This window comes from Microchirus variegatus (genome assembly GCF_963457635.1).
Source record: "Microchirus variegatus genome assembly, chromosome: 23".
Lineage (NCBI taxonomy): Eukaryota > Metazoa > Chordata > Actinopteri > Pleuronectiformes > Soleidae > Microchirus > Microchirus variegatus.
The window spans coordinates 16,459,663-16,472,211 of NC_139824.1; the positions used below are offsets into that span (position 1 = coordinate 16,459,663).

Consider the following 12,549-nt stretch of genomic DNA (forward strand, 5'->3'; position numbering starts at 1 on the left):
TTGAATTTATGTGAATGTAGTAACCGTCTTTGGCCACATTCTTACATATGGCGCCTTTAACTTCATGTATCCCGGTCATGACCCTTTTCCAAACACTGGTGACACTCAGTTGCACTGAGCTACGGTGGCACGGCGCCAAATTTACCTCTATAAAAGCGATAATGTTCAGTTCTCTATTGAAACACTTGTGCTTGTGAACATGGAAGGCAGGCAACTGCTTGGGGCCCCCGAGCTGATAGGGGGCCCCCGACACTCGTAGCCTGTTTTTACTGAAATGTGCAGTGAGCAGCCGCCTCCCTGTCCCCCTTAAACAACAATGGTCGATTTGCAATGACGTCTCAGTAGTAAACCTCCCTAAAGGGGCCCCACCTCACTTTAACCTGTGTGAAGTTATCGTTCTGGAAGTTGGAAAATGAAGAGGATTATTTACAGTGTAATGCATATCTTCTTTATTCAGTTTCTATATGTTTTTTCCAGTTATTTCCAGTATTTTATTGTTCTTTATATTTATATTGTTTTACAATGTGGGTTCTTTACAGTGTAATGTATTTTTTTTACAACGTTTATATAGTTTTTAAAAGCTATTTACAGTATTTTATTGCTCATTTCACATACTTTTAAATTACAAGGTTTTTCCATGTTATTTCATAAACCAGACTCAGAGATGTGCCGCCATCTGCCTCGACCGGTTGGGGTGAAAGGAAAAGACGACTTTAAAAACAAGGCATTTTAGCCCATAGAACTGATATTTACCTCTTTTTTTACCTCAAGAATGGTAGATCTGCAGTTTCTGAAAAACTCTGATGTTCCGTTTGAACTTCAGCATGTCTTCTTGACCGTGACTACATGCCTAAATTGCATTGAGCTGCTGCCATGTGATTGGCTGATAAGAGATCTATAAGGAAGCAGTTGTTGAGTGTATGTTTACTGATTAAGGACAGAGCTAATTAATCCACACTGCTGTTTTGGAAAGAGAAAAGTTCGATAATATTCACTCAAATGTGACGCACACACGCCACAACAAATGACATCTTCATGACTAAGAGGTTTATCAGTGAATGTTATAGACTTCTTCTGACTGGAATCTTGTCTATTTCCTCTCGGTCTCTTCCTCCCTGGACCTGGATATTGAACCGACACAGGGTTGTGACTGAGTGCAAACATGAAGGTTTAAGTCAGCACTCTTAAGTGCAACAGCATCACCTAGACACCATGCAGTGCTATTACAACATAATTAGACACACATTATAATCATAATGACAATCCTATGAAATATTATCAAATGCATATAATTCATATATATAGATAGCGCTATATGTCTATATATATACTTTTTTTTTATTATTATTATTATTATTTATTTTTGTCCTTAATATATCTATATATATATAAAGATATATGAAGTAGTCTTAAAACAGTGTATTTCTATGTAATATGTGTAGTAAGGCCAGTTACTGGAATGGGAAAGAGTGTTTTTTATTTCATAAATAATGTGTCGATATTTGTATGACCAATAGGGGGCGGAAGTCTGCTTTTCAATGCTTTTACAATGACCCCCCAGCTCTTTCAAAATAAGACATCCGGTTTAAAGCTCAATTATGCGCTTACTCTGTTTGGAGTTTGAACCCTTAATAAAACAGTTTTATAATGTATGTAATAGGTAGGTAATTAAATAAAAAATACTAATTTACCACCGTTGTTCGGTGTAAGCGTTCGCCTTAAATGAAAACAACTCCTCCTTAGCTGCACGTAAGCTACAAATCCCCGTGCTTTCTTTCACTTCCGGGTTGCGTCACTGACTGTGTTGACTGTGGCAATGACACTGTGCCGTGCGCTGAAGGTTTCGGTGTTTTGCAGTTCGTTATTATTCCTCATACAGTGAAAGGTGACGCGTTAACACGTCAACATGTCCTCCACCACGTCGGGTTATTCAGAGCCGCAGCCGCAGCAGCAGCAGCAGCGCAGAGGAGCACAGGTACACACACACACACACACATACAGGGAGCTTACTGTGTGCTAACGTGTTAGCATGCTAGTTAGCATGAACTTTGGGACTTTGGGTTAATACTGCTGTTATATCCCTTTATACTGTATTTTATGTACTGTAATGTATCAATATGATTGTCCACACTGCTCTAAACTGAATAAAAACAGAATACAAGAAAAGGAAATATAAACAAATACATTAAAAGTAATAGGGAAACAAAGTCAACATCTCTATTTGATCAATTTCGATTCTCTAACACTTTGCCATCGACCATATTCCACTTTATTTCACATGCATTCTCCAAATTACTTATTCTGTGAGGGAACTTCTCCATGATTTAAGATAAAACTTTATTAATCCCATGATAGGGAAATGCAGTCATTGCAGAAACACGAAAGCAGTAGTAGTGGTGAGGAAAAAACCCAAAATAAAAGACAGTAACAATTACTGTAGGTACATAAAATAAATGGCATTATCGGGACAATCGTGATTGGAGGAAATCATGAATATTTTCACTTGGGTCACAATAGTTTTGATTGATTCTTATATTGTTTTTTTGTATAATTGTTGTTTTAACTTTTGACTGAATAATTCTTTAGTTTATGATTTTCATGGAAATTAGTTTGTGATAGTGTTTGTTTATTTATTTATGTGTGTGATGTCAGCCGGTAGGCTTGGACTACGTCCCCACAGAAGATGAGAAGACAGTGTTTAAACAATGCAACAACGAGAGCTTTTGGTACAGGTGTAAGTCTGATGTCTTTGCATGTGCAAATCGCATTATTGTTGTAAAAGTACATGGTGGAATTTTCTAATTTAAGCCGCTTGACTCGTCAACGTGCTTCTTTCACAGCGGTTCCTTTCTCTGTGGCTGGCATGGCTGTCACTCAGGGCCTAATTTCCAGAGGTAAATCAATGAATTAACCACCAAACGCCGGTTAATTAAATGCAAACTCATACTAAATGTTTAAATATCACTTTCCTGTTTTAAATTGTAGGGATTCTGTCTGCTTCTCCACGGTTTGGATCTATACCAAAGTTGGCCTGTAAGTTCTTGAATGTTGAGCAGATACACACTGTATACATTCGTATATAATGGTTGTGCCTCTATCAGTATGTGTAAATAATGTATTTGTCTTACCAGTCGCTGGCTTATGTGGCTATGTGGCTGGGAAGATGTCGTACATGAAGACATGCCAGGAGAAATTCAAGAGGTTGGAGAACTCCCCTCTGGGAGAAGTTCTCAGACAGAGGAGTCGTCAACAATAGTGAGCATCACATACACTTTATTTTTTTTACTGCGTGTATGCATTTACCTGTCGCCACCCATTTACCACTTGATTTGTTTCCATCCATCCATAGTTCCACGGGTCCTCAGTCAGAGCTGAGCGACCCAGACACTCAGACCCAGTCTGACCCGTCAGCAGAGGCACCCAACCAGATGGCCGGCTTCACCAGAGACGATGAATACGGCTACAGTCAGGAGCCGCCCGCGCACACGAGCAGAGCAGATGACTTCAGTTCTCCAGGTATCCCCCCCCCCCGTATTCGCCCTCGTTTGAACTGAGTTTGAACTCAAATGAGATGGACAGTGGAGAGTGAGATGTAAACACAGCTAAGTGTGCATAAGTTAGCAGGAGGTTTGATATTTGCAAATAGACATTTTCTCATTCTGATTGCTGTAGTAGTTGCCAATGGTAGGCATCTACTTACTACAGTTGCAGTTTTGTTGATATGTGCCATTATTGTGAAGTTATATATTTAACAACAGCGCTTTTCCTGTAGTAAGTAGCTGTCTACCATTGGCTATGACAGCAATCAGAATTGGAAAATGTCTGTCTGTTGATTTTTGGTTAATATTTTAAATATTTAATTTCATACTATTTCACAATAATGGCAGATATCAACAAAACTTCACCTGTAGTAAGTAGCTGTCCACCATTGGCAACTACTACAGCAATCAGAATGGGAAAATGTCTTTCGAAAACGAATATCCAGCGAAAATATCAAACCTCCTGCTAACTTATGCACGCTACACAGCTATAGAATTTTTTTTTTCATCCTTCGAACCCTCCGTCTCTGTTCCCGTCAGCCTCAGCCCAGTCGTACGTGGAAGAGGAAGAGCCTCAGAAGAAGCCTAATATCTTCTATGAGGACCTGAGGCTGAAAAACAGAGAAAACTATGAAGTCACACTCACCCAGAAGGCTGAGACGCTGCACAGATCAACACCCGAGAAGGAACGAGAAAGACCCAAGAATAATGGTAAGGCACGACTTCAAATGTGTGTTAAAAAACAAACACATGCTGTGATCTGTGATTTTTTTTTTCTTTTTCTTACAGAGAAAAAGAACGTCTACGGAGACACCTGGGAGGAATGAGTCCTTTACTGAACTGATGTGATAATAATACATGTGCAGCTCACTCGGGTGCCATGAAGCTCTGTGAGTCCGGTATCAGTATGAGTCAATTAAACCAAACATGTTTGAATTATACTCTCCAACACTGTGCTTTGTTATTGATTGCAATATTTTAAAACAAATGATACTTCAGGAGCATTAAATGTAAATAACAAACCCAAAATTTAATGTCGGTACTTAATTCTTTACTGCTTTTCACGTGCAAATTGCATTCTCTAAGCAAACAAGTTGTGTTACATAAACAAAAATAGCAAACAATAAAAAAAATTGACTATGGTATCAGCAGGATGCTATCTGTTTTGCATCAATATCTCATTATTCCTTGTCCTTTATTTAACATGGTCGTGTTTCTATACAGGATATAATGTCATGTTAAAGTTTATACAAGCAAAAAAAATATGCAAAAGAAAATGTATTTTACAAAAAACTTGTGTACGAAAGTCACTTAACAGCTGACAGTTTATTTTACTACCGAGAATTGAGATGCAGCTGTAGCAAATACATCTGTAGTACTAAAATAGGGCTCATGTATATGTTAGCAGCACGTCGTATAGCATCCAAGTAAGAGAATATAACTAAAGCTGACCATGACTATGTCCGTGGTGGCTGTGGTTGCAGCCATGACCATGATTATGGCCATGATTCAGCCCAGAGTCATGTGTTGGCCCATGTCCATGAAGATGGAGAGGTGGCGTGGGACCAGACAGAGCACTGGCCGAGTTATGCCAGCCTTCATATGTTATGGTGGCTTTAATGCTGGATGATGGAGCATAAGCCTGGACCGGGTAGGACCCAGGTGTCGGAGCGATGCGTGGAAGCAGAGTTTTCCTTCTTTCCTCCGTGGAAGCGGGGACAAACGTGCCGCCGCCGATGCTCTTCAGCAACCTGAAAGGCATCCTCTTCTCCAGAGCTCCAGCCCTGGCCTCGGACATGTTCAGGAGAGAGAAGCATCCTTTCCCGAATGTCCACCCGACCAGGATAGCGATGATGTTGCAAGGAAGGACACAGTGGGGAACGAGGACGGTGATGAGGAGGAGAAGCACCCAGGGGAGAACCATGGTGGGGAAACTGACTCCACACAGGAATCCTTTAACCATCTTTGTGTGCATTGTAGTCAGAGCCACAGAGGCCAGAGCCACAGGGACCAAGCCTTCAGCCTGGCTGCTCCCAGGCATCACGAGGCTCAGGATACTGTACAAGCAGCCGGTGGTGGTGGAGAGCAAGAGGAAGACGAAGAGGAACCGTACCGTGCCGAAACCTTTCTCCAAGCTGCCGCTGAGGAACACCAGGGCTGTGGCGTGCAGGAGAAGCTGATCCAAGGTTTTGTGATAGAAAGGATGAATAAAGAGCTTGTGGATGTGTCCGTATTTGAAGACGGAGGCACCGACGCTGAGCCGCTGGGTTAAGTGGAAGTACGTTTGAATACCAAACAAGACACACGACGACAGGATCACGGTTACAACTCCACAGGTGACGGCCGGAACTAAGCCTTTAACGACCTGAAACAGCATCTTTAAGTAATGTCTTTTTGCCATTTTACAAAAAGCGTGTTAGCCTAAGGGGAGATTTAAGACGCACCAACGACGCTTTACTTCGCTCTCCACGCCTCCGAACCAGGAAGTACTGTCTCATCAGATTCTCCAGTCTTCGTTAAACGTATCGCGTTAGACTGATAAAAAATGTAAATCACATTATTTACTTATTTTTAGACGACAACGCGTAAACAACCGCTGTGGTGTGGTTTCTTGCGGTAGAAGTTTAAACGAGACGGGCTATGGTTGTACAGGCTAACTTTGTTGTTTTTCCGGTCAAACCTTACAAAAATAAAACACAATGACTCGCGGTGGAAAGTATTTTGATTAAAATATTCTGCCGATGTGTAGAACAATCGGAATAACCTTATATATAGGTTACACTTGAGCCAAAACGGCAAAAACTGGGACATTTTGGGTTAAAAAGAAGGACAACTGTGACAACTTGCCGGCGTTCACGTCTTATTTTGAAAGTAACCTTGCTCAACTTCCGTTTCAGTATTGCCAAGACGATATTATTGTTTTTTGTATATTTTTTTAATTTTAAGGTAATAGTACGTAATTGTAGAAGCATTGAAAGCAATGTATTTGTAATTTACTTTGTATGTATTTATTTAAATTTATTTTTAAGCGTTTATATACTGACTGTCACAGATATCCACTCTATGGTCAAGCTAACAAACTAGCCCCACGTTGACAGATTTAAGTTATTTTAATCCATTTAATATTCACTGGATTAAAATATTAGAATATTGGTACACAGCCTGTACTAAGCAGCACAAAAACGTTTGTCATAGATGGATCACGTAAAATAAAATACATTGAAATAAAATAAAATAAAACAAAATAAAACGTAAGCGTGTACATCCCCCTTCCGGTGTCGTGCTGTTACTGCGGCGGATGTTGATGTTTTGTTTCGGATCTGAACGATGTGAAGTAAATCGTTTCGGGGACAGACTGGGCTTCCTTTTTTTATCGTACTTGTCTTCACGGTTCTCTCCCGGTGATTTTTCCTCGGCGAGGTCTCTCGTCGTCCGTCGGCATCGTGTCTCTCCCGGTGTCTGTCCCGGGAAGCGCGCAGCCGAGTCGTGCGATGATGGAGGACTTTGATGAGATCTACGAAGAGGAGGAGGAAGAGGAGGACGAGGACAGGGCCGCGGAGGAGCAGCTCCTCAAGTACGCTCCGGACCCGGTGGTGGTGCGGGGATCTGGCCACGTCACTGTGTAAGCAACCGGCGTGGCTCACTGTCACAGAGCGGCGACCTCGCCGTTACCGTGACGGGACCGACAGCGGCGGAGCTCCGCGGTTAGCAGGCTGCTAGCTGAGTTAGCCGCCGCCGGTGACCTACCATAGCCCCGCTAGCTAAAGTTAGCACTGAGCTAAGCTACTGAGTAGACGAGGAGTGGCTGATTTTGATTTAGCTTTCAGTTTTGTTTATTTACCTTAACCTTTTTATGTTATTTGTATAACCTTCATTCAACCAGCAACTACCATTGATATTAAAATATGTTTACAACCACGTAAACAACAAATAATGTCAGAAAAGTAAGTGTCCAAACTGTGGAACAGGGATGTTCACTTAAAGTACAGATGGCAAATTTAAAATAGTTAATTAAATTAAGTAATTTAATATAACTGGTGCCTGTGTGTAGAAAACAAATCAATCACACATCAATTTAATAGTAATTAAGCAGCGTTTTGCCAATGTTTATATTGAACTAGAGTGATAATAAATAATAACAGTCTTAATAAATCCTACATAATGTTAAGATTTAAAGGTCCAGTTTGTGAGAGTTGGTGACATTTAATGGCGAGACTGCAAATATGGAGATGCATAAAAGCATTACTCTCGTAGTGGAGGTTAGAATAGAAATAAATTGGTTTTTTTTCCTTATCCAGTTTAAATTTATTGACAAATAATAATGTCTTGTTGCCCTAACTGATGCCTAACTGATTTTGCAGCACTGTCCTGGAACGTAATAACTGATTTTTTACCGTAGTTTCAGTTTGGCAGTGATCCTGTTTAGTCCTAGTGTGTTGCTCCACCATCATGTACCTGTAATTTAATATCTATCCCTTTATAATTATACAAATTGTGGCTACATTAACAGAAACTGTTGAATGATTGTTGAAAACACCGTTGTGATTTCTTGATGACACCTGAAAACATATTTTATTTATCTCTTTATCTCTCCTCCGCAGGTTTGGGCTTAGTAACAAATTTGAGTCCGAATTTCCTTCAGCACTTACAGGAAAGGTGAGTATTTTCCTGCTGACATTAACTATAGTGCAGACCCATTCTCACGTTTGATTAATTTTATCACAATGGCCTTTCTTTGTAAATACATATAATAGTATTAAATGTACATATAACTGTGGTTCCTTTAGGTTGCCCCAGAGGAATTTAAAGCCAGTATCAACCGTGTGAACGGCTGCCTGAAGAAGACGCTGCCGGTGAATGTGCGCTGGCTCCTGTGCGGCTGCCTGTGCTGCTGCTGCACACTGGGCTTCAGTTTGTGGCCCGTCATCTGCCTCAGCAAGAGGGTGAGATATCTTTAGCTCTAAACATTTGGTTAAGAACCAAACATAACTTATTTGAATACGACTGTGGCTTTGCGTTGACAGACGAGACGATCTCTAGAGAAACTGCTGGACTGGGAGAACAGCAGACTTTACCACAAGGTGAGCAGAGACAAAGAGCACCTATTCTACGTAGTACTGCGGTGTATTATGTTTTGCAAACTCCCCCGTTCCTCTTTTGCATTCTGTTTTGCAGTTGTGTTTGCATTGGAGACTAAGCAAAAGGAAGTGTGAAACCAACAATATGATGGAATATGTAAGTATGTTCTGTGGAAAAGAGTTTGTTCATCTGTTCGTTGTTAATACAAAAAGTTGAGGGTCTGATGTTTACATTTTATTCACCCTGATTTCACCTGTGGTCTCAGCGTATACGTGCTGGAGTAATCGGACTATGACTCACATGATCTAGGTATGTTAGTCAGACTAATAAATCTAAAGCAACTGGCCATGAAATCCTCCTAATATGTCACAGAGACTCCAGAATAATGCAGACTGCAAATCATGTTTTGGCATGTGGCGCCACCTATCGCCATCTACCAGTCAGTAGAGTCTCAGCTGCCGATCAACCACGGGTTGCCAGTGACGTCAAAAAAACGAAACCTAAAAGACCTCGGTATTTTGAATTTCAATGTAGTAACCGTTTTTGGCCACATTCTTACATATGGCACCTTTAAGAAAATCTAATTATTGTCTTAGTTTGACAAAAATTTACGTTAATTTATGTGTAAAAGACTTTTAACATGCATGTAAACTGAGAGGCTGTGTTTTTGGTATTTCTGTGTATTTTTTTCATGGTACATCTTGTGATTTTTCTCATTTAACAACTATAAATAGCATGTTTCGTAAGCAGCCACTTAATCACATTATTGCATATTTCTGTCTGGCGGTAGTGCCGTCACAGTTGTGTCACAGTTTGGACTGACGTATGGATTCGTTGCTTTGTCTCTCATTGTCTGTAGGTCATCCTAATAGAGTTTCTACCTAAGATCCCGATCTTCAGACCGGATTAGCCTGACTCCAGCCGAGCTTAAACCACCACCGCTGCCCAGCTCTCGTCACAGAACCACAGTGGCTGACGACACCCCTCACCCAATTTTTTTGTTTACAGAGTAGCATCAACGATTTTTTCACGTCCATCCTCGTTCTCCCACACGTAACCACATCCACCATGAAACACCCTTGTTTACAAATCCAGCGTTGGAGTCGCCATTGAACACACTGTCAAGCCTGTGGTGGAAAGTCGGAGGACACCCAGCGACGGGCAGCGTTATTGCTTTTGGAGCCAGACCTGGAGACTGGACTCTTGAACCGAGTTCTGGGCTACAACTGGAATTTTCCTCGCTTTGTTTCGCTCCCTAATCGAAGGCACGCGGCGTCGTTCTGACCGTGGAGAAACAAACACTTTTAATATGTTGCCTGCGTTTCACGCTCCACCAAAAAAAAATACACCCCCAGTGCTTTTTTTTTGGTGCTCTGGATCCTTACTAGAGGCTGTGGAGGGCGACGATGACGCGGAACTCCAGTGGAAACTTCTTCCACACAAGAAAAGTCACTCGTCTTATCCATTATCTCATCCCTGTCGTTTCTCTGCACACTTGGTGTGTCGGCCTAAACCCAGAGACAATCACACACTTTGACTGTACTCCCCACCCCCCCGTAATATGAAGGGGGCCCTTATGCTACCACTGTTTACCTGGAACAGTCTGTCCTCACTGTTCTGTGTGTGTCCAGGTGATGAGCTGGCTGCCAGGCAACAGTTTTCTGAGTCAGGCCCCACTGATGAACTGTTGCTTTATTTTTATTTGATTTTTTTTTAATATCTCAAGTTGTGTTTACTGTTTGTTTTTTTTGGTGAAAGGCAGTTAGTCCGTGCTTGTGTGTGTGTGTGTGTGTGTGAGCGCGTTTAAGCAAAAACGACAAATCAAGACAATGAAGAGACACTGACTCTGTCAAGCAGGGTTCTTTCTTTTTTTTGAAGTATTTCTTTGCCATAAATGATCTTTGTTACCTTTTTTTTTTTTTTGTTTGTAGTAATTTATAAGTGACTGAGTGAGTGTGAAATAGGCCTCAATTGTGTTGTTGCTCTGGTGGCTCCTTATTTTTGTGGCTCCTGGTCATGTGTCAACACTAAAGCACACTCTCGCTTTGTTCTCAACACCTTCACACATGGCCTCTCCGTCTCTTTATCTGCTGACCTGGGTTTACATACAGTGATGTGTTCAAGTTAAGAATGTGGACGTGATGAGTCCCTTTGTTTTTAGATAGACTGATAACATTCAGAGGCCCGAGATGACTTCAGATAATTCAATCGTCTTTGTTTGGTGTTTGCCGACACCAGCGGTCTGTATTATAATGCAGGATTACTCCAGTTAGCTTCATAACTGCACTGAATAAAATCAGACTGTTCTGAGATCAGGAACTCGGTCTTAAAAGTCTATTAATTTATTTTAAAGGTTTTATTTGTGATGATGATGATGATCCCAGTGGCTCGTGTCTTGCACCTTTCAGCTCATTGTTTTATAGTTTCTGCAGCTGTCTTGTCTTGGCTCAACCAGTTTGTTTCATGTACATTTCCACTGAAAGTTAAAGCTTGTGGGATTTAATAAGCAACTAACATCAGTGCTTTAGTCTTAAAAATGTGCATGCACTTGTGTTTCCAATAAGTAACACAACACGGTGAAACAGATATAGAAATAGATAGCGTTATGCTAATAGGTAACTTTAAGCTAACTGATCGATAACTTTAAGCTAACAGATAGATAGATAACTTTAAGCTAACAGATAGATAGATAACTTTAAGCTAACGGATAGATAACTTTAAGCTAACAGATAAATAGATAGATAACTTTAAGCTAACAGATAGATAGATAGATAGATAGATAGATAGATAGATAGATAGATAGATAGATAGATAACATATAACTTTAAGCTAACAGATAGATAGATAGATAGATAGATAACTTTAAGCTATCAGATAGATAACTTTAAGCTAATAGATAGATAGATAACAGATAACTTTAAGCTAAAAGGTTGATTACTTTAAGCTAACAGATAGATAGATAGATAGATAGATAGATAGATAGATAGATAGATAGATAGATAGATAGATAGATAGATAGATAGATAGATAGATAACTTTAAGCTATCAGATAGATAACTTTAAGCTGATAGATAGATAGATAGATAGATAGATAGATAGATAGATAGATAGATAGATAGATAGATAGATAGATAGATAGATAGATAGATAGATAGATAGATAGATAGATAGATGGATAGATAGATAGATAGATGGATAGATTTGTTGTTACTTCCTCCTTCCTACTCCTCCTACCTTCAGGGGAATTCACTACCATATTTCTGACAAAACAAGCCTATCACTTTCAGCTGTCAGTAATTTGCATGTCCCAGAGAGCAGTGTACGTTTGATAAAGGTTGATTTTCCTTGACAAAACAGGAGCAGAGGCTAGAGACTGTGACAGCATGTCCGTTGACATCTATGCCAGCGCAGACCTCACCAAGAAAGTTCGATTTAAGACGGGCGAGAAGGAGCAGGAGGACGACGGAAAAGCAGATTTCTGCAGAAATACAGATAATGTGACGATTTATGACAACGACTGCACAGCGGAGCTGCCAGAGTTACCAGACGTCACCACCAAGGCTCAACAGCAAAGTACGTATGTGTGTGTGTTTGTTTGTCAGATAACAAGATGACCTTTTTATTCACAGTGTTGGGCGATGCATCGCCGTCAGATGTTGGTGATATGCTTCCAGTCTGCATCTGGATTCTGTTGTTGAACCAGAAATACTTCTACGAACCAATTTATTTTGTTTAAGTGTCGCGATTGTCTGCTCAGGAGCACATTCAAGCTCTTTTGTCACCACAAAACAACACAACATGACTGTTTTTGTCTCAAGGCCCATTTATTACTCTACTTTTTTTTGCCTTTTTGACTTGTTTTGTTCATTTTGGCAACCTGTATTTGGGTCCTCAGTTGTTTTTTACCCTGAGGAATACAACCAGTATTATA

At 40.5% G+C, this 12,549-nt stretch overlaps 3 protein-coding genes across 3 annotated transcripts; 2 read left to right on the top strand and 1 right to left on the bottom strand.

Moving 5' to 3' along the window:
* The first annotated feature begins 1,796 nt into the window (after nt 1-1,796).
* Nucleotides 1,797-4,695, top strand: LOC310943809 (OCIA domain-containing protein 1). Its single transcript, XM_083909476.1, has 8 exons — nt 1,797-1,975; nt 2,653-2,734; nt 2,841-2,894; nt 2,986-3,033; nt 3,132-3,255; nt 3,350-3,516; nt 4,080-4,250; nt 4,329-4,695. Exons 1-8 carry the CDS (start codon nt 1,907-1,909, stop codon nt 4,364-4,366), a joined length of 753 nt encoding a protein of 250 aa, XP_083765602.1. The 5' UTR covers nt 1,797-1,906; the 3' UTR covers nt 4,367-4,695.
* A 151-nt stretch (nt 4,696-4,846) lies between these two features.
* On the bottom strand, nt 4,847-5,916 carry rhbdd2 (rhomboid domain containing 2; the record flags this gene model as incomplete). The annotated part of the gene is made up of 1 exon (XM_083909651.1): nt 4,847-5,916. The coding sequence occupies one exon, from the start codon at nt 5,914-5,916 to the stop codon at nt 4,981-4,983; it is 936 nt and encodes a 311-aa protein (XP_083765777.1). The 3' UTR covers nt 4,847-4,980.
* Nucleotides 5,917-6,877: 961 nt separating this feature from the next.
* On the top strand, nt 6,878-10,878 carry chic2 (cysteine-rich hydrophobic domain 2). Its single transcript, XM_083909479.1, has 6 exons — nt 6,878-7,161; nt 8,141-8,195; nt 8,327-8,482; nt 8,564-8,620; nt 8,715-8,774; nt 9,478-10,878. The coding sequence occupies exons 1-6, from the start codon at nt 7,031-7,033 to the stop codon at nt 9,526-9,528; spliced, it is 510 nt and encodes a 169-aa protein (XP_083765605.1). The 5' UTR covers nt 6,878-7,030; the 3' UTR covers nt 9,529-10,878.
* The last annotated feature ends 1,671 nt before the right edge of the window (nt 10,879-12,549 follow it).